Raw genomic sequence first — 23,262 nt, 5'->3', positions numbered from 1 at the left:
AAAAGGTACATTCAATTTTCTAAGACATGAAAAAATTTTTCAACTTATTAAGAAAATGAACATTGAAGGCCTACCTGTAGATTTTGGTAAGTTTTTAAGGAAATCCTTTCTGTCTTCTTCATGCAAGATATTGTAGACACTTGTGTTAACCAGGTCTTCTTGCTTATATTGCAGGTACTGTGTGACATTTTCTGACACAAATACAATGTTTCCATCGCGATTCACCACAAACAGGAAACCATCCAATGCCTAAAGTAGGATACATTAATATTGAATTATTACAGACTGTGCTATATCCCTACCAAAATTCACATGTTAAACCCCCTAACCCACAATGAAGACAAGGCTTTCTTTCAGGAGGTAATTAAGGTTAAATGAAGTCCTAAGGGTAGGACTCTAAACCAGTATAGCTGGTGTCCTTACAAGGAGGAAGGGGCAGGGGGGAAGCAGGGAGAGGGAGACAGAGAAAGAGAGAAACACACACACACACACACACACCCTCCTCCCCCCAGGGTATGCACCCATGAACACACTGAGAAGGCAGCCATCTACACAAGCCAAGGAAGAAAAAAAAAGCCTGCTCACACCCTTGATCTTGGATTTCCAATCGCCAAAATTATAAGAAATAAATTTCTGCTGTTTTAATCCACCCAATCTGGGGTATTTTATTACAGTAGCCTTAGCAGACTAAAACACCAGCCCTGGTACTAAGTAGAATTTTTAAAAACTACTGTTGATGTAACATTCACTGCAAACAACTATCAGGCACCAAAATCTACTAACTTTAGCACCATTACTACAGGACTCTATAAAAAATACCTGGCTGGTATAGCTCAGTGGATTGAGCACGGGCCTGTAGACCAAAAGGTCACTGGTTCGATTCCCAGTCAGGGCACATGCCTGAGTTGCAGGCTAGTTCCCAGCAGGGGATGAACGAGAAACAACCATACATTGATGTTTCTCTCCCTCTCTCCTTCCCTTCCCCCCTCTAAAGATAAATAAATTTTTAAATACATATATATATATAAAATAAAAAGACAGCCCTGGCCAGGTGGCTCCGTTGGTTGGAGCATCATCCCATACACCAAAAGGTTGTGGGTTTGATTCCTGGTCAGGGAACATACTAGGCTGTGGGTTCAATCCCCACTTGGAACACATATGAGAGGCCACCAATGTTTTCCACATCGCTGTTTCTCTCTCACATCAATGTTTCTCTATTTCTCTCTCTCCCCTCTCACTTCCCACCCCCCCCACACCCTTTCCTCTCCCTCTAAAATCAGTAAGTGTAACCTCAGGTGAGCACTTAAAAAAATAAAGAAGGACAATTTCAAAAAATAAAGACAAATCTGTCAACATAAAATCAATTAATGTTTAACCTGATTTTTGAAGAAGTATGTCTTCAAAGCTTTTTAAAAAATAAAAAACAACCACCCTTAACACCTCCCATTTGTCCATTTGATACCAGGTCAAGCTATAGGAACTATACTATTCCTTAATGAAAATTTACAAAGAGAAATGAACTGATTAACTAACAAGTAGCTGGAACAAACTAGGTGAAACAAAAAAGTTGAAAAGTGAACTTTATGCAGGGCTTCAGGCCCTGACTTCAAGTAAGAGAGACACTATGTAAGTGCTGTAAGTTAGCCATATCTGTGTAAGACAACTACCTAGAAAACAGCGCACACTATGTCTTAAAAACTCCTGCCAGAAGGGAGGTTAGTGAAGAAGGTGAAGGAATTGAGAAGTACAGATTGGCAGTTACAAAAGTTATGGGGATATAAAGTACAGCACAGGAAATAAATCAACAATATTGTAAACGGCAGTGTTAGGTGGGTAATACTAGGGGGAACGTTTTGTAAAGTATATTGTCTAACCACTATGCTATACTCATGAAACTAATACAAAATAATACTGACTATAAACTGTAATTGAAGTTTCTATTAAAGTCTAAAATTCCTCAAGAACATAAAACTGTATGTAGCATGCTACGTGATCAATCACGCAACAACGCACAGAGTCTGAGGTACAAGGTGCCCAAACATTACCTCTGACACTACGTGCAACCTTCCTTCTCCTGTCTGCTTTCTCAGTCTGCAACTACCTTTTATAAGGGGCACTCCCTCCCCCCGCAAACCTCCTGAGTTACCTATTTTGTAAAAATAAAGAGTATTTGATCATCATACTCAAAATGCTGAGTTCCATGTCATAAAAAGAAATATGTCTTTCTGTTCTTATTACCTAAACAAAATTTCAACAATTTTTAAAAAAGCAACACAGCTTACTGGACAGCTAAAGCCATATACTTGCCTGAAGTAAAAGTGGTCCTAAGGAGTCTTTATCAATAACCCCTTGTCCTGTAGAAGATACATCAGCTTTCTGAACATCATCATCATTGGAAATAGCTTTTCCTAAAAAGACAGAAAGCAGTACTACAAATACCACATATACCAGTGATAGATTAAATTCACCTTCAAACAGTCCCCAGAGCAGAGAAATGCACACACGCATGCCTATGCACACACACAATTATTTCCTTATCAGTAATAGTTCCTGATAGACAATGCTACAACTTTTAAATGTTAAAATTAAACTTCAGAGTCACCCAGGAGGGCAGCAGATAAATATATCCTAAATATTCTTTCACTACTCAATGGACCACTGTCCCATGGCTTCCTGAAAAAGATCCAACATTTGATACAATGAGCAACACTGGCCTTCTTCCAATCCTCCTTGGTAACAGTTTCCTAAAGAGTAAAGCTGGTCAACTCATTTGTCCAGGTCCCATAGAAGCTAGCCTCAATTAGTAGTAGCCCCCACCTAAGCAACAAGGTAGCAAAAAGACAAATGTAAATACAGTTAACAAGTTCCTTCTAAAAGACTTGAGTCTTTTTCTTACTTTGTATTACCTTGTTCTTTTATTTGTCGAATCTGTCTTACTGTTTCCTTTAAAATTGCACACTTATCTGGTTTGACATTGAAGTTGTCAATATCACTAAGATTAGCAGATATCAGTTCAGCCAGTTCTTCAATATATTTACTCTCCTGCTCCCGTCTCCACTTTTCACCACTGCAGGTAAGACTATGAAGAAGGGGGGGGGGGATGGCCATGAATATATCCATCATGAAAGAGTGGTTCAAAGAATTAGCCCCTATACAACACCATTATCTTCGTATGTAAATAAACTAAATTCAGCCAATGAAAACATTGTCTTGGAGAGGTAGTGCAGTACAGCAGAAATTCATGCAAACCTAAATTCACACAGTGGCCTTGGGCAGAGTTAACCTCACTTTCATCATCTGGAAATTGGGGATAAGTATTAATAATGAAATTTTATTATAAACTCTAGATTGTATTTTGTAACTATCACATTAAAATTCAAATTATATTAACCTTGGCAAATACTAAAATGGCTACAGAGTATCTCTCCATAAAATTCAGTGTTTTACTTCTATTTTTTTAATCTTCTAACTTCATTCAGGAAAAGAATGATTAAGCCTCACAAATGCCAAAATATAAACTTATAATATGTTCTTAAAAGATATGAAAAATCCTTATTTATAATAATCTTGGTTATCTATTCCCAATTCCTACCTCTTCTGTTGAGAAATGCTTCTTACAGAACTGCACTGTTAGTGTGATATTCTCGCTTCTATCTAAATCTAAATCAGCAACAAAGCTCCAATCACATCATAATGATATCCATATCATCATTGTATCCCTCTACTTATACAAAGCAAAACAAAAGTATGTAAAGCAAGACAAAAACAAACAAAAAAATTCCCAGAGAGCCCTGGCTGGTGTAGCTCAGTGAATTGAGCACGGGCCTGCGAATCACACGATCACGGTTCGATTCCCAGTCAGGGCACATGCTGGGTTGCAGGCCAGTTCCCGGCAGGGGACACACCAGAGGCAACCATACATTGATATTTCTCTCTCTCTCCTTCCTTTCCCCTCTAAAAATAAATAAATAAAATCTTTAAAAAATATTTTTAGAAAATTCCCAGTGAATGTAAATAATAGAAAATTGGATTGATATCTTTAAACCAAAAAAGTAAGGGCAAGAGGAAGAGATCTTGGTGAAACGGCAGAAAATAGAATGCCTACCCTTGTCCTGGGGCGTCACATGGCAATTTGCGTTTCCGTGAATCAGGGACCAGTGGATCCAAGGGGTTTTCTCCTAATCCACTCATTGTGAATGTACATCAGCAACTAAAAGAAAATAAGACAAAAACCTCATAAAATATGTGACTCTATGAAGGTACTATATGTCTGAGTAATTTATATCACGTAATTCAGAACTACTTTTCCTAACTAGTTAGATAATTCCCAATATTCTCTATAATAAATCAGTATTCTGCAGATACCCTCAGAGTTCATATTCCAGTCTGACTACACAGAATATCCAACCCCAAGACAGAAGTGTTCCTCAAGTGCTACTAAAAATGTGGACACTGAACAGCTCACAAAGAATTAGTCATCTTCTTCCTATTTACTTAAAAAGACAAAGAGAACACCAACTCTTTGACTGATAAAACCCTAATTTTAGCCCTGGCTGGTGTAGCTCAGTGGACTGAGCGCGAGACTGCGAATCAAAGTGTTACAGGTTCAATTCCCAGTCAGGGCACATGCCTGGGTTGCAGGCCAGGTCCCCAGTAGGGGGGTGTGAGAGGCAATCACACATTGATGTTTTATTCCCTCTCTTTCTCTTTCCCTTCACCTTTCTCTAAAATAAATAAATAAAATCTTTTTTTAAAAACCACCCTAATTTTATTTATACCCAAGTAAACACAAATAAGAGCTCATCATTTGGTAAGAAGTATTCAAATGATAAAAGTCTAATTTATTTCAGATTATTTTCAAGGCAGCCCATTTTTCTTCTTTAGATTGTTTAATATTTATCATCCAGGATGTTTTTCTCGTGTTACTTCAAAATAAACCAAGATTGGTAAGTAACATGTAAACTACACTACATTCTGTCTAGACGTACAACAATAAAACTCCAGGTGAAAGGAGGGATTTTGACAAGATTCATAAAGCAACAATTATTTTAATATTAACTGCTATGCTAATATGCTTTGATTAAAGTTTCACTAACAAAGAAAATAACTGTAAGGTAGTTCTTGTTGAAAAAAGAAACATTTTAACACCGAGGAGCTCATAATTGTAGGACATCAACTAAACCTACTAAACGTTCACTTTGTAAGAGTTTTATTTGTCCTAAACTCTTGTATAGAAAAGCAATCATTATTTTAAAAAATTCCAAGTCAACCAAGAAGTTCAAACATTCCAAACTATGTTTTCTGAACATGTTATAATACGTCTTGCATTCCATCTATATTCTGAGACATACACTAAGGGACACAAATTTCCACTAGGTGGCACAATACTACCAAGAAGGGAAATGAAATAAAAATGTAAAATTTCATACATGATGATGATCAAACTTAAAATACATAGCTTTGAAAAAAAATCAAAATCACACAATCAGTAATCAGGAGTCCTAGATTATGCCACTGTCTTAACAGATGATATAGGTATGAAATAAATATAAAGGCTGAAATACTGAGATGTTTTCCACACTTGGTATTTTTCTTCCCTCACAACATAAATTAAAATAAAGAAGAGAAAAAGAAGTTAAAATAACTGATTAATAGTACCTTAATGTTATGATTTTAAAGCATACTCAGAATGCAATCCAATCCCAGAACAGTCTCAAGCTCCTAACACAGAAAATGACTACAGTAGACTTTTCATTGAATCAGAACCCAAAGGCCCAAATGTATTCAATATGAAGTCAACTGTGCAGATCTTTCAGCCATTTTTACAATTATTTTCTTTGTGTGAAATATTTCTAAAGAGTTCTATGCTAGACCACTTAAATACATGAATATGAAAACACACAATAACTTTACAGTCATCCTTCAGTATCCATGGAGATGGATCCCAGGACCCCCCTCAGACATCAAAATCCATGGGTGTTCAAATCCCTTATATAAAATGGCATAGAACAGTGCAAACAGTCTGTATCCACAGATTCCCAACCACGGATCAAAAATGCTGCTGGACACAAAACTCACAGATATGGAAGATCAACTATAAAGTTATGCAAGATATTCTATGCAATTACTGCAAGTACAGAATAGCTAAAATTTAGAATAACTTTCAATGCCATCAAAATATAATTTTACCCATGTCTATATAATTTGGAAAAAATCAGAAGCACATCTAGGACAAATCAGATTTTACACAAGCAAGAATCCTACAGCAACTGAACAGAATTTCTCACATAAATACCATAGGCCTTTCCTATATGAAACAACCAAGCTATCGTACATGTTTAAGCTTAGACAAGAACAAAATAAAACAAACTGCTAGAAAATGAACATCCCTGAGCTTTAATTCAAGCTAAAAAGCAGCAAAGAATTACACTGGTCAGTTCAAAAGCTATGAAAATGTTATATATGGCTTAGCAGCTGTAACTAGCTTTCCTTTTGGTTATTCAAGGTTAAGACTGGGGGGAAATTCTGATTGTGTACAACAAACCAGCCAGATAGACAAGGATACAGGAAGCACTTACTCCCTGTCCAAAGGGAAAGGCAATAATCAACGATGCCAGTGTCACTGGGCAAGCAGAAAGCCATTTGGTGGGGGCCTAGGAAAAGCCACACCACACCAAAACGGGGAAGAGGCGGGTTACCTGGGAAATCTCCGTCGGTACAGAGACCAACTAAAATATTTTACTTTTTCTAAATTAGTAAGGATATAACTTTTGTGACTATGGTGCTGTGCATATCACCTATTTTTTTGTAGTTTCTCACAGTGGCTCTCCAAGGTACTTCTTATCCTTCCCGTTGTACAGAAATCGCTCCATAACTCTTCACTAGATCGCACACAGATATGCGCTGACAGAGCTGAGACTACAGTATCTTCAAACTCCATAGCCAATAAAATACATATGTATCAAACATTTCTTGGGCATTTTATCTCATCATTTAACCATTTATACTGTTGAATTGCCCCATCTCCAACCAGTTAACCAGAAAACTTCTGGGCTGATCAGTAGGAGCACTGGAAAGCCACTACATCCTTGGTTAAGAGCATGCGGGGTCAGGGACAGAGGCACAGAAATGCTCCAGAGCTCAGCAGGTGCTAAATGCTACAACTCCCTTCACGCCCCTAAAAACTAATCATTACAAGTCACCAAATAAAATGCCTCTGATATGGTCTAATTAATCATGGTCCTGATTTCCACCCGAGATGACGAACAGCCAGTGGCTTATACAGCCAGAAAAAAAACTTGAGATCAGAAAAGCACAAACTGTACTCTCAAAGAGTCTGTCGAGTATTTTTATTCTTGGATTTTGCAAGAGTAAATGCTCGGGCTGAGAAAATTCTGACTATCCCACCAGTAATGTAGTTTATTGGTCAGCCTTGTTTCCCTGCCTTACACAAGATATGATTAATATGTGAATTAGGGTGTCTCTCTGGGTGTCTCCTGAGAATCACAGTAACTCAACAAATTTTTTCAAACTGTAGATTTGATTTATTAAGAACTGCTTGGGGATGGCTTTAGCTCAGTGGGCACTTCGATTCACAAGAACTGCTTGAAGTACTATATAAAAGCAGATACTGCTCAAGCCAATTAGAACAAAAAATTGCCCTTGAAAAAAATTGAGACATTTGTACATAAAAGCACTGCCCAAAACTCAACTTGACACTCTTACTCAAGCCACTGTAGTATATAGTCACCAGTAGTTAGTCTAAATGTTTAATCCTACAAGATTATATTTTCTAAAATATCAAAGGTTTTATTTCAACCCATTGTGTAATTCCGAGAGAACCAGCACCACGGTGGAAAGAACTGAACAAAATACATACAGTCTGCGTATTCTCAGGGTACAGGGCAGGCGAGGGGAGAGACAAGTCCACAAACACGGAACCACTGTGAACGCTCTGTCCCCCAGTGAATACGTCCTACATAGGTTCTAATTCTACCCTGGGGAAAAGAACAAGAGCTGAAAAGAGACGAGGAAGGGAAAGGGGGAAATTATTAAATGAAAACTAATTGGCATTACCCTTTTGTTTTGTTGTTGATAACCTGTTATGCTTAGTAGGATAAAGTACAAACTACCTAATGCAATCCCCTTTTCAATTTAATTCCTTTCAAACATTTACAGGCCCAAAGCCATTTTAGATCCAGAAAACAAATGAATGACATCTCACACTACCAAAACTCACAGGCTAGCAGAAGAGGAAAATGTATAAATGATTATAAAATAACTTGGTAAGTGTTTCAAATGAACGCAATGTAATAAAGTGCATGGGAACACGTCTGATAGGAAACCTACCAACCTACAGTTTTTTTAAAAAAGAGAAAAAGTATATAAAAGGGTGTCTATAATAAACTACCTTGGTGCAGACATATGCCAGAAAATGCGATAGTCTCAGGTCTTGGTCATTTCTCTTCCTCTATCTATATATTATACATGTAAACTATATCTATTATAGTTTATAATGCCAGTAAATTTGGAAAGGAGCTACCAGAGAGCACAAAGTAAAATGTCCTGTTTTTAAGACATAAGTTGAGCTGAAAAACATCCAGATGAACATTAACAGCCACTTTAGCCACAAGGTCTCACTCCCTCCACTCCTTTTGTATGTCTGCCTTTTCATTCTCAATCAACAGGCTGACCCCAAAGGCCCTTCACATTTACGCTCCAGCTTAAATCTGATGAAGTTGAACTCAAACACAAACTCTCCAGAGGCGCTGGTGCCAGAGCTGGGCACACCAATTAGCCAAGACAGGAGGTGTTGGTTGCCACTGGAAGCTTGCGCCAAGAGACTGTGCAGCCCCTCCATACACAACAGAGTTGAAGGTCACACACACATTGTGCAGAGACAGTTAGGCAAGTCAATTTCATCCAAATCGTACTACCCTCTCCTGACAGCATACTAACTAGCTGTGTAATTCTTTAGTTGTTTTAAAGGTTACACTGGCTCCTACAATTTTATGCACTGAATCTCTCTTATACATGAAAACAGACCTAAACGTAAGCTTCATAAGCCTGATTTCAGCTTCATTCTAAACAACAAATTCTCAGTCATACTTCCTCCTCATCACCACCATCAGCAGCCACTCAAATGACCTAGCTGAGCGAAACTTTTGACAAAGGACGATCGCTGAAACATTTCCTATTGTTTTTACATTAAATCCTTAATTTCTCTTAAAGTCCCCCTTCATCCCTCTTCCACGTAGAATACTCCTAACTCATCCTTCCAACCAAGCTGAACTGTCGCCTCTGCTGGAGCATTCCTGACTCTCCCAATGGAAGTTTCCCCTTCTTTGTCCTAATCACTTTTCAGACTTCAATTACAACGTTTTACAATATCACACTCCACTCCTCTTCACCTTTCTGTCTCCACTTTCCTCATATAAACTCTAATCCGTTATAAAAATGTGTGTGAGACTTTTATTACAAAGTCCTTCCTTTCTCTTTTACTCCCACCACTATTCCCCTGCCCTCGCTCCTTTTTCCATCTCCCATTCTCCTCCTTCCAATCCTATTAGCTGTGCTTTAGACCAACTCTACAAACTTCCTAAAATACACAGATTTGGCAGGAGGTGGGGGAAATAAATACTTTGTAGAACGTTTTTGCTTCTTTCTGACATGTCATTTTCACGTGGGTACTCCCGTTCCCAAAACCGTAGAGGCTTCGAGCTATCAAAACAAAACTCAAGGGTTTGAGCCCTTCAGTTGACGGACTATGATACAATAAAAAAATAGTGGAGATTGTTGGAATCAGGCTTGAGAGCTGAATCTCACTTCCACTAAAAGGTAAACTTTGGTCACCCGTAAAAAGCTTATCACCTGTAAAGACTGGGTATAATTACACCTCACAAATTCATATGTTTATTTGTTAAGGATGAAAAGCCATACAAAACAATCATAGGGAATAATGGTGACCCCTCGGAAGTACGCCACACCAAGAACAATGATGAATGCTCAGCAGCACTAATTTTGCTCTCATTTGAAAAACAAATAGCTACAAATATCCCGTATGGCAACAAATTAAAAAGATTCACACAAATAAATCAGCCAGGACTATGCAGACTAACCTCAACATACAGATAACTGATTAGAATTCAAAAAAGTTTCCCACTGAAAAAGTGTAGTGAGCTACGCTAGAAGTCAACATATTCTCATGAAAATAGAAAACTACTGCCATAAATACATGTGTTCTTGAGATGAAGATCTTAAGGCATAAAGAACAAGGAGGCACAGTCTAGAAGACCTGGAAGAGGTCACCCAAGCACCTTCAAAGGCACTAGGTACACTGCTCGTTCTCCCTCACGATCTCCTTTTGCATCTAGATTTGTGACTTAATTTTTCTTTGATAGACATAATATCTCTACACCAAAAGTACTGTTTATGCCTAAGGTTGTCCCTTGACACCTAATGAAAAGAGAAGTAACAGAGAAAGAGGGGAAGAGAAAAACAAAGTTTTTAGGCCCCTGAGGCACATGGCAAAGCACTACATTAAGCAGTGAGGAGTTCCGGGTGTTGAGTGTGCAGAGCAGAAATAAAATCTGATGTAAAGGCAATTAATAAGCAATAAGATGTAAAGGAGAGATGATCACAACATGTGACTCACTCTCTCCTAATCCTTCTTTCTATCTGCCTCAGAGGAGAAAGACATGAGAAAAAATGTTAGAACTTACGAGCAATCAACACCAGCCACCAAGTGGCAGCGAGCAGCACCACTGCTACAGAAAGCGGCACTGAGCAAGCAGTGAATGAAGTGATACCGGGAATGGTAACCACGGAGCACCTTCAAACAGCTACTCCTATACTGGAGGGCCTGCAGGGTGAAAAACGTAGAATAACAAGACACTACCCTGAAACTACTGAAATTAGTCTGCCTGCCAGTATCAAAAACATAAAGAAGCTACAATGGGTTTAACTTGTGACACGAACATTACAAAAATTAACAGTGTGGAAATGTTAAGCTAATTAAAGCACTTTGAATAATTTTTCAAAGAAAAGATACTGAGAGTGGAAGAGAAAGTATAATGTATCAAAGGAAAACACATCTTAGCAAGATTCCCTTCTCTAAAAGCAAAGGGGCTGGAGCAGATGGTCTCTAACTCAGCAAGGCAGACACGGCATGTCTGACTCAGAAGACTTCCTGAGTGGGTCATCATCTTTACTTCAGGTTAGTCTGTGGCTCTTTTCTTGCTGTTTCCACTGGGTTTTATTTTGGGGTTGTTGTTTTTTTACTTTTTCTGACCTCGCAGCTTGTTACTCTTCACCAACTCTAATTCTACTCCTAGCCTAAATAACTTTAAATTCAAATTAATCCTTCTTTAAAATAATGTTTCCATCTCCCTAGAAGTTACATGCCTGGAAACAGAATTTCTCTCTTCAAATAAATCTCCAAAAGTCATTACTGGTTTCAAGATCACAATGATACATATGATGACTGAGAACATATATATAACAAAGTCTAAAAAAATTAAAAGGCACTTCTTAACCTCAATTACTGGAGAGTGGGGTACCACCAGCAGAAATGTTAAAAAGCATCAGAGTCTAATATGAACTTAATAACCTCAACTGACTCCCTAGTCCCCTCAAAATATAGCTACTACACCAAGTGGAACTAAAAATCTATGCCTCTAGGACACAATTGTTCCATGGAGGAAGTCGCAAAAGGGCAAGAACACAAAATACTGAGAAATAGGACAAAAAGAGTATCACCCAAATAACTTAAAATAAAATAGGTTGGTTTTTTTTTATTGTTGTTACTTTTCAAAGGTCAATTTCATGATTCACGACTTTAAAGAGCTTCTTTCTGTACTTCATAAAACCTACCTATGCATGTCTAGGAAATGAAACTGGGTGCACATCATTATTGCTAGAGAACATCCAAAGCAAAAATTTAATTATGAACTCTTATGAAATCACTCATACAACTAAACTGGTTAAAATCAAAACCCAGTTGAGCAAGCACCTTAAGAGTGGTCAATCAGTAGCAATGTAACATACCGTAGATGAGTATAGTAAACACTTCTGTATGACACACAGGAATGTTGTGAAGAGAGTAAATCCTAAGATTTCTCATCACAGAGAAAAAAAAACTGTTTTTATGACATTTATATGAGATGGTTGTTAACTGAATCTACTGTAGTAACCATTTTACAATATATGTAAATCAAACCATCATGATGTATGCCATAAACTTACGCAATAACACATCAATTATTTCTAAATAAAACTGGAAAAAGGGGGTTTTGTTTGGTTTTTTTGTTTGTTTGTTTTAAAGAGTGGTCACTATTCAACATACTGAGTATTGTCCACATAGTCAAAGGAGGTCAAACTCCCTATGCCATGTGCTTGAGATGAACTGCTAATCAAAACAAACAAACGGTTTTTGCCTTAAATGAGCTGATGATGCAGAGTCAAGATCAATAATCTACTACAGCAATTTTCAACCTTTTTCATCTCATGGTACAAATAAACTAATGACTAAAATTCTGCAGTACACCAAAAATGTATTTTGATAATCTGACAAAAAGAGGTATAATTTTTATTAATTTACAATAAACAGGAAAAATAATGGTATTACCTACCCTTTTTACTCCACAGAGACTTTTTAAAAACATGAGGTGCCGCCCTGGCCGGTGTGGCTCAGTTGGCTGGAGGTTGTCCCATGACCCAAAAGGTCACACAGGTTCAATTCCTGGTCAGGGCACCTACAGGAGGCAACCAATTGATGTTTCTCTCTCACACTGATATATCGCTCTCTCCCTCTTCCCCCTGAACTTTCACCCTTCCCCTCTCCCTCTCTAAAAGCCATTAAAAATGTCCTCAGGTGAAGATAAAAAATCAGGTGCCTATACTTGTATATAAGGATTTCTTACATACAAGAAGCTGGTACCAAGAATTAACCAATCAGATGGAACCTTATTATGTGATGTGACCAGTAAAATACAATTCCATTATATGACCTATATATTTATGGTTCAACACAGGGCATTCACACCAGACAGCTGTTGCTATGTTGGCTGTTGCCATTTTTTTAAAAAAATTTGACAACTAAGGGAAAAGAGGTCAGTGCCCCTGACTAAATAGTCAGGTACTGCATGTTTTAAAAACCCTTGCAGCATACCAGTTGAAAAACGCTGATCTTGTAAGTACAGAATCACAAAATGCACTATGGTCTCCTCTGAAAAGTAATAGGTAATTCACAAGCAAGAACAAATGAGTACCAACATAGTGCATAATGTTATATAGGCTAAGTCTTAACCAACTGCAGTTAATTTGGTTCTTAGAGAGATTCAGGGCAAGGACAACTACATGTCCTTGAAATTGGCTACACTTTACTGGGTTTTCTCAGGTCTCTCTCATGTTTAAGCAGGACAGATCAGAGACAGCCGTATAGCAGGAACCGGATGCACTACAGGCAACAAATACATACACCAAGGTGAAAGGTTTACATCAAATGCTTCTACAGTTCCAACCAAATTTACTACTTCAGCGTTTCTCAACCTTTTTGATATCAAGATTCCTTTACTTCTAGCCCTGACTGGTGTAGCTCAGTGGATTGAGCACGGGCCTGCGAACCAGACGATCGTGGTTCGATTCCCAGTCAGGGCACATGCTTGGGTTGCAGGCCAGTTTCCAGCAGGGGCCAGTTCCCTGCAGGGGATGCACAAGAAGCAACCATACATTGATGTTTCCTTCCTCTCTCTTTCCTTTCCCCTCTAAAGATAAATATTTAATAAAAAAAAAAGATTCCTTCACTTCTTAAAAAATGAGAACCCCAAATTGTATCTGTCAACATTTACCATATTATAAACTAAAACTTAGAAAACATTTGAAATACTAATTCATTTTATAATAACCCCATTATATGTTAACATAAGCAATCTGACGAAAAATAACTTTTCTGAAATAAAACAATTCAGAGACAGAGGTGGCACTGTTTCACATTTTTACAAATCTTATGTTTGAATAAGGGACAGCCTAATTCTCATCTAGTTCTCCACTCCATCTGTTTCAATGTTACTTTGGTTAAAACATAAGAAAGAAACCCAGCCTCAAAGAGACATGTACTTGTAAAAGGAAAGACCGTTTCAATAGCCTTTTGCAAACAACCAGAGCTAAGGTGCCAGCAGCTTTACGCACCACTGCTTCTGCACCATCAGCGCAAACATCAACAGGATGAGAATGGCAAACAACACACGCCACAAAAAAGTTTTCACTGTGTGGACCCCACAAAAGGTTCTCAGGACTCCCAAGGGCCCATGAACCACACTCTGAGAACCACTGGACTAGATGAAGGTTGGGAATGAAGTTTTGAAACTACTATGGTTTCTCCAAGATGCTCTACATTCACTTAACAAATATTTCAGTACCTACTATCTGCAGACCTACACAGCGGCTCATCAACTTACAGTGGGGTTATGTCCCAATAAACCCATCAGAAATTGAAATAACCATTATAAACTGAATGTATCTTAAGTCAAAAATACATTGAATATACTTAACCTATCAAACATCATAGCCTAGCCTACCTTAACCAGGCTCAGAACACATTACTTAGCCTCCCACTGGGCACGATCATCTAACAAAATAAATACACCGCAGAGTCTCGGTTGTTCACCCTCGTGATGGAGAATGGCTGACTGGGAACTGAGGCTCACTGCCACTGTCCAGTATGTCAAGGGAGTATCATACCACATGTCACTGGCCCAGGGAAAGATCAAAATGTAAAATTCAAAGTACATTTCTACTGAATGCATTATCATTTTTGCATCATCAAAAATTTTGAGTTGTAAAAAAAAAATTTAAGTTGTACCAAGTCGGGACCATCTGTATAAAAAATAAGCCACGTTGCGAGATGAAAAGAACAAAGGACTTCCTGATAATACAAAAGCAGACTATTGCTTTCAACCAAACACACTCTCCCTCCTTGCTCCAAACACAATGACTTTTTAAAAATTTTATTAATTTAGAAACACACAGCCATGCTTGAATATAACAAATAAGTTTTTGGACCAAAGCACGGAGCAAACACACGGCAATGAACTGATGATCCCATGAACCCATGGAGCTCCGAGACCAGAAACCAGCAAAAGCAGTCAGGAAACCAAATCACGCATAGATAACAGGACCAAAGCAATACTCACAGGTAGAAACGGAACAAAAAAGTCCTGAAAGGAAGGTGAAGAAAAGCAATTATTAATAGCTAGTTATGATTATATCAAACTGTCGTCACCTGTAGTTGAAGAAAGGGTAATACGTACAAAACCTGAGTCACATACACATACATCTCTGATACTGCTGATCAACACTTCAGAACGAAATCCTGAAGCTAGGCTGAAGATATGGTAGAAATGGGTAAAATCAACAAAAATGGAGCTATGAATGCTAGGGGCAGGGAGAGGGGCATACATGGAGGGCACCAAAAGAAAGACAGTAAAAATACATTCCCCACTCAAGTTGCAAATTATAAACTAAAATTCCCAAGTGTATTTGAAAACAAAACTGGGAAAAAAGGACCAATAAATTCATCAACATCTAAAGATAAACTCACTACCCGATAAAATGAAACTGAAAGTTTAAAATGTTTATGATTTTTAATGATAAAGAACTGACAAAAATAGCCCTGGCTGGTGTAGCTCAGTGGATTGAACACAGGCCTTCGAACTAAGGGATCATGGTTCAATCCCCAATCAGGGCACAGGCCTGGGTTGCAGACCAGTTCCCAGTAGGGGGTGCATGAGAGGCAACCATACATTGACATTTCTCTCCCTCTCTTTTCTTCCCATCCCCTCTAAAGATAAATGAATAAAATCTAAAAAAAAAAAAAAGAACTGACAAAAATATTAAAACAAAATGGTTGTGGAAACCCTTCAGATATAATAAAGTATTAAAAATAGATAGTATTACCTATTATCTGAGCATCAACTATCCAAACTCTGAAGAGATTTGGTTAACATGGGATACTTAAACCAAAACTCAAGATAGGATTAATTCCTAGACTATACACAACACACACAATGAATTAGACAAGAAAACTGATTAACCCAACCAGAATTCAACACAGTGAAGTAAAAATAGCAAAGAAAGATTTCAGTTTATATAAACCCCAGTATAACATTAACAAATTTAAATNCTGGGTTGCAGACCAGTTCCCAGCAGGGGGTGCACGAGAGGCAACCATACATTGACATTTCTCTCCCTCTCTTTTCTTCCCATCCCCTCTAAAGATAAATGAATAAAATCTAAAAAAAAAAAAAAGAACTGACAAAAATATTAAAACAAAATGGTTGTGGAAACCCTTCAGATATAATAAAGTATTAAAAATAGATAGTATTACCTATTATCTGAGCATCAACTATCCAAACTCTGAAGAGATTTGGTTAACATGGGATACTTAAACCAAAACTCAAGATAGGATTAATTCCTAGACTATACACAACACACACAATGAATTAGACAAGAAAACTGATTAACCCAACCAGAATTCAACACAGTGAAGTAAAAATAGCAAAGAAAGATTTCAGTTTATATAAACCCCAGTATAACATTAACAAATTTAAATCTCTAAATTTCAACTTCTTATTCTCTAAAATAGATATGCTATAACCTTTACAAAATTGCGTAAAGAATTAAAAACCAGGCCCCAGCCAGGTAGCTCAGTTGGTTAGATCCCCATATATATGCCAAGGTTGCTAGTTTGACCTCCATTAAGGGCACACACAGGAAGTAGTCAGTGAACACATAACTAAGTGGAACAATAAATTGATCTCTTGATATCCTTCTCTCTCATAAAAATCAATTAAAAATAAGGAAGAATTAAAAACCATATGCCCCCCAAAAAGCAAACAATAGGCTTAAAATGGCTTCCTCAAGAATCAAGGTTATTTTTTTAAAATTGCCTCTATAATTATAAAGTAACTATATCTACCATCCAGATAAATTCAGAAAACACTTTAGTATTAGTGTTTTCTAACTCCTGTATTAGCTGAATACCTTAAGCACATTATCTAAACTTTGGTACCTAAGAGGAGGCTAGAAAGATATCTTAAGTACTAAATTCTACTAAGACCTACAAATAAAGTTTTGGTAGTGGTCATAAAGTGTACTTACGTAAACACTTCAAATATGTTCTTTAAACCTGTGACACTGTACACTTCTCAGTCAAAATAATGTACTGAAGCAGTACTTATGAGAAAGGGCACGTGAGTCACAAATCATTAAGGACAATCTATGCTTTGAAAACCTGTGTTAAAATTCGTAATTAATTGCTCTGCAATTTTTTAAAATATAAAGGCATTGGCAATTGAACTAGGCTAAATTTAAAATTCCTCTCACTCTTCATCATTCTTAATAAAATGGTTTCCTTTCAACTGCCAAAAAAAAAGAAAGAAAGGTGTAGAACTTCAACTTCTTATATTTCAAATTAAATTGGGAGAGATATTTTAACAACCACAGTTTACATGGTACCTTCATACCACAAAACAGGCTTATCAAAAGCCCAAGTAAAAATTCTCACACTCAAAAACTGACTTACTTCCCAGACCCTTATACCGCTGAGTCCTGTCTCAAAATGAGAAGACAGGAGAGTGACAGCTGTGGACAGCCAACTTCCCCTGTGCGGTCAAAGCATGTCTCCCATCACCTTGCGGCAAGTGAATGTCGTCTGCATATCAATGAATATATCGAAGGGATGCAGTATCTTAAACCCATATCGACTATAAAAAGGTGTTATTTTAATTAACAAGTGTGCCAACACATAAAGAACTTTGCAATTTTATTCTACAATCTTTAAAATTATTATCACAATCTAATTTTAAAAGGCTAAAAATACTAAAAAATATGCAATGCCAATTCTCTTCATGTCACCCTCCAGTAAAATAACTTGCTAAGTCTTTTCAGACAGAAAAGCAATATACTAGTAGTTGATTTAGAAAAGAGTAATTTCTGTAACTCAGTTTTCTACATTAGGGTCAATCAAGGTTTACAGCAGGGAAATGAAAGAGTGCCAGATCACACACTGTGTAATCAGACTGCTACCTGGAATACATTAGGCACATTTTTACTTGTTATAATTTAAAAGCTGTAAGATAAAACTCTACAGAAGGGAATTAAATATCCTAAACTGATCTTTGTGTATTCACAAAGTATACTAACTTAGTATGCTCACATAGTATAAGTTTAATATATGAAGCTCATTAAATATTGATAGTTTCACTGATACATGATGAAAAATATATTTAAATCTCAGAAACATATGTTGGCCACATGTGCACATGCAAAGCTTTCAAAGTTACTTTAAAATGTGAAAATGAGTAAAGCTCCTGTTATCCTTGATAAATGTCAGATGTCATGCACTCATGCTTAATACGTACTATTTTTTCATAACGCAGAGTCCCCAGAAAAGGCAATTTTGAATCCACCAGTAGCATGTCATGGTTATACGTAACATTCTATTCAAGGTTAGAAGTTTAGAGGTTTTCATTATCAGCTTCATAATAATGCAGGCTTTATATGTTAAATATTACAGATTCAAAAACATATTCTAGTAAAACAGCTTTTGGAAACAAACACGGAATCATAAGAAAGTAATAAAGAGTCTGGCACATGAGAGATAGGACCATTTATAATAAGCTGAGCTATTTATACAGCAGTTCACTTTTACATCATTGAGCTGATATTTAGGCCAATTATACTTCTTTCTTTTTAGATACATTTTATTGATTATGCCATTACAGTTGTCCTATTTTCCCCCTTGCACACCCCCTCCCCTACCATTCCCCCCTTTAGTTTATGTCCACGTATCTCAAGTTCTTTAGATTCTATATTTCCCATACTATTCTTGCCCTCCCCCTATCTGTTTTCTACCTACCGTCTATGCTATTTTCTGTGCCTTCTCCCCCCTTCTCCTCCTCCCATTCCCCTGTTGCTAAACCTCCATGTGTTCTTCATTCTATGGTTCCACTCCCGATCTAGCTGTCCTCCTGGTTTGCTTGTTTTAGGTGTGGTTGATGATAACTAAGAGTTTGCTGTCCTTTCACTGTTCATATTTTTTATCTTCTTTTTCTTATATAAGTCTCTTTAACATTTCATATAATAAGGGCTTGGTGATGATGAACTCCTTGAATTTGATCTTATCTGAGAAGCACTTTATCTGCCCTTCCATTCTAAATGAAAGTTTTGCTGGATAAAGCAGTCTTGGATGTAGGTCTTTGGATTTCATGACTTGGAATACTTCTTTCCAGCCCCTTCTTGCCTGTAAGGTCTCTTTTGAGAAATCAGCTGACAGCCTGATGAGAACTCCTCTGTAGGTGACTGTTCCCTTATCTCTTGCTGCTTCTAAAATGCTCTCCATTTTAATCTTGGCTAATGTAATGATGATGGGCCTTGGTGTGTTCCTTCTTGGGTCCACCTTCTTTGGGACTCTCTGAGCTTGCTGGATTTCCTGGAAATCTATTTCCTTTGCCAGATTAGGGAAGTTCTCCTTTATTATTTGTTCAAATAAGTTTTCTACTTGTCGCTCTTCCTCTTACCCTTCTGGTACCCCTGTAATTCAGATGTTGGAATGTTTAAAGATGTCTTGAAGGTTCCTAAGCCCCTCCTCATTTTTTGAATTCTTGTTTCTTTATTCTTTTCTGTTTGGTCATATTTTTTCTTCCTTCTGATCCACTCCCTTGAGTCCCAATTTCCTTTCCATCAATATTGATTTCCTGTGCGTTTCTCTTCATTTCAATTAGTTTAGCCTTCATTTGTTCCTCTAATTTGTGAGTAAAATCAACCAGTTCTGTGAGCATCCTGATCACCAGTATTTTGAACTGTGCATCTGATAGGTTGGCTATCTCTTGGTCACTTAGAGTTATCGGCTCTGGGGCTTTGAGTTCTTCTTGAGCCATAATGTTTTGGTCTGTTTGCGCCTGATACATATGAGGGGCGGAGCCTTAGGTGTTCAACTGAGCCAGGCAACTCAGTTGCTGGGTTGTGACGCTGTATGTGGGGGCGGGCTCAAAGAGAGGCAACTGCAGTCCCCTCTGCTGCTTCCCACAACTGGGGCTTGCGTGGTCTATCTCACTGCTTGCTACTTCACCTGGTTTATCTGCACACGAATGTGTGACCACGGTCAGCCTGCCACCTTGCGCGCCCTCACTGGGTCCACCCGTTGCTACCCCACACCTGGGATCTGCCCACAGCTGCCTGCACTCCTGGGTTGGTCCGGCGGATCTTTCCAGCCCGACCTCGCTCTGCCGCTGGCTCCACCCCTCTTACAGGTCTGGCTGAATGGTTCGTTGTTGTCGGACTTCTGTACAGTTCAATTTTCTGTGTTTTGGTTGCATTTTTGTTACTGAAACTTTGTTGTCTTTAAACTTGGTTGTGCGAGAAGGCACAGTGTTTCCACCTACACCTCCATCTTGGCTGGAAGTTCCAATTATATTTCTTAATTCAGCTACAAAATTAAATAGTACAAGAGCTATAGTATTGCCAATCTAACCAATTCTATATCTATATTTTCCAAGTCCAATAAAACTGCCCTTTTAATGAATACTGACTACGAACTACTAAAACTTTTATCTCCATTCATTTTCACCAAGAGCAGGAAAATGGTGATTGCTGCAATTTAGATATTTATTGTTCATGTCAAAGATGGATCTTACAACTTTAACAGTTTTCTCTACATATTTTGAAAGCTCCATCATCAAAGCAGCAAATTTAACCTTCATTCAGTCTTCAACTTTAATAAAACAAAACTATCAATAGGAATTTTCTGTTAAAAGCATCTCTTTTTTATGTGGCCTCTGCTCAAAAAGAAAAACTTTTTGAAGTGCTGTTTGATCAACATTAAATTCAAGATATTTGAGCTTTTAAAATTATTAATGAATTAATATTCTCCTATATACCATCACAGCATCAGGTACCTCAAATTTTAAATAGATCACTAGTTATCAGTCTTATTTCCATAGGAGATTTTTCAAAGTTTAAAACCCAAGAAGAAAGTAAAAAGGGAGGAGAAGAACTACGCGTGGCCTGATTACCTCAAATAAAATAACTTGACTTTTCCACTTGTAACCACAGCACTTCATTAACCCTAAATAGCAGAGCCATAAAAATTACGGCTTTCTTGTAATTTTTTAAATTACTACTATAAGTTTGAGAACAAAAGTCGATTTCTACACATTCTCCTGCATGATGCCCATAAGCATCTCTCCAACATTTAATGGACAACAGAAAAGTGCAGCTAGATCTAGGTGTGACTTTTAATTTATCTTTTAAGAATAAATTATTTTAGATATAAACTTAAATACATGAAAAATATACTATGTACTCTGGCTGGTGTGGCTCAGTGGACTGAGCTCCAGTCTGCGAACCAAAGAGTCAATGGTTCGGTTCCCAGTCAGGGCACATGCCTGGGCTGAGACAGGTCGCCAGTAGGGGGCACGTGAGAGGCAACTACACACTGATGTTTCTCTCCCTCTCTTTCTCCCTCCCTTTCCCTCGCTCTACAAAGAAATAAAATATTTCAAAGAAAAATATATTATGCTGGAATTAACATTAAATAATTACAGGCTGACTACTATAACAAAGACTGAGTGAGGTTTTAGAAAAATTGAGGTAAGTTCAATTAACATATTAGTTTTGAAGCCCAGGAATATTTGTGACGGCAGACCTTCAGTCAGTGCTGTGAGAAAGGTAACAATATTTTCCCATTAAATTCCTTTATAGCACCATAGAGCTCTTATTACTCCTCAGTACAAACACTATATTCTTAAACAGCTTTACTGATATAATTCACTTACCATACACTTAAAATGTGCAATCCAATGGCATTTAGTATATTCAGAGTTGTACAACTGTCAATTTACAACTGTTACAATCAATTTCATAACATTTTCATTATTTTAAAAAGAAGCCCAGTACCCCTAGCTGTCTCTCCCCTGATCCTCCCGATTCGCTCCAACCTCACACTTCGCTTCCCCACCCGTACTCCTCAGGCCACCTCTAGTCTACTTTGTCTCTATGCATTCACCTGTTCTCGTCAGTTCATACAGATGGAATCATATAGCATCTAGGACTTTGTGACAGCTTCCTTCACTAAGTATAACTCTTTCTAGTTCACCAATGTTGCAACATATATCATTAACCTCATTTCATTTCTGAATAATACTTTATTGTATGGATATACCATATTTTGTTTATCCATTCATCTATTGACAGACATTTAGGTTGTTTCCATTTTTGGTCATTATGAAAGTTACTATGAACATCTATGTACAAGTTTTTACATGACCATGTACATTCTTAAATGAGAAATCAAGAGCAAAAACAAAAAGAAAGTGCACACACAGATTCTGATGATATATGCAAAGAAGCTTCCCAAGTTTGCTAGTAAACAGGAAAGATGTGCGATTTTACCTGTGATTAATAGCAAAAGGGGCTCCAATGGAAAAAGTGGACAACATGCAAGAACAGACGGGTAATGTAAAGCACAAAGATGGAAAGTAAAGAAGTAAATGGGAATATTAGAAATCAAAAATACTAACAGAAATAAAGAATGCCTTTGACTGGCTCATTGGCTAACTAGACACACTTGAGGAAAAACAGAACGGGAGCTTGAAGATATACAAACTCCCAGAACTGAAATACAACAAGAAAAAAAAGAAAGAAATATCCAAGAACAGTGGAACAATTAAAAAAGATATATGTATGAAGGGAGTAACCCTCACATGAAATTCAAGAAAAGGCAAAATTGCAGTGACTTAGACTAGTCGCTGCCTGACTTCCTCCTATGTTTTCTTGTACAAGTTTTATGGTTTTAGTTTATATTTAAGTCTGTGATCCATTCTGATTTAGATTTTGTGTACAGTGTGAAGAAAGCACTGAGGATCAACTTATTAAGTATGCATATTTCATTCAGGGCTATCGGTCGAAAGACTCCTTTTCTCACTGCACTGCTTTGGTAACTCAAAATCCAGATCTCTTTCCAGTTTTTGCTCTGTTCAACTAATTTCTGTATCAATCCTTACACACACACATATTTCAAGTGGGTAGAAAACAGTAGGTAAGGAGTAGTAAAGGGATATTTGGACAAAAATAAGCATGAAATTATGGGGTCTTGGCCTAGGAAGTGAAGATTAATAACAGAAAATATAGGAGACATGAAAACAGAAAAACAAGTCCTGTTTACAAGTGGGATTCAGAGACTCAGATACCAAGTCTAGAGAATGA

At 37.4% G+C, this 23,262-nt stretch overlaps 1 protein-coding gene across 10 annotated transcripts in view; it reads right to left on the bottom strand.

Moving 5' to 3' along the window:
- NCOA3 (nuclear receptor coactivator 3) overlaps positions 1-23,262 on the bottom strand; it is a 98,451-nt gene that overhangs the window by 26,307 nt on the left and 48,882 nt on the right. For 9 of the 10 annotated variants that reach the window (XM_037044236.1, XM_037044240.1, XM_037044239.1 and 6 more), the window contains 4 exons: positions 4,106-4,210; positions 2,907-3,079; positions 2,308-2,408; positions 75-249 (listed from right to left, as the gene is read on the bottom strand). In XM_037044236.1, coding sequence (XP_036900131.1) covers positions 75-249; positions 2,308-2,408; positions 2,907-3,079; positions 4,106-4,191 — 535 coding nt within the window. In that variant the 5' untranslated portion in view covers positions 4,192-4,210. Of the gene's footprint in view, positions 1-74; positions 250-2,307; positions 2,409-2,906; positions 3,080-4,105; positions 4,211-12,629; positions 12,669-23,262 lie in introns of those variants that run through there. The other variant, XM_037044234.1, reaches the window with a different exon arrangement.

The sequence above is a fragment of the Sturnira hondurensis genome, unplaced genomic scaffold (genome assembly GCF_014824575.4).
Source record: "Sturnira hondurensis isolate 20B ecotype Veracruz unplaced genomic scaffold, ASM1482457v3 Scaffold0004136, whole genome shotgun sequence".
Lineage (NCBI taxonomy): Eukaryota > Metazoa > Chordata > Mammalia > Chiroptera > Phyllostomidae > Sturnira > Sturnira hondurensis.
This window is presented reverse-complemented; position numbering and strand designations above follow the sequence as displayed.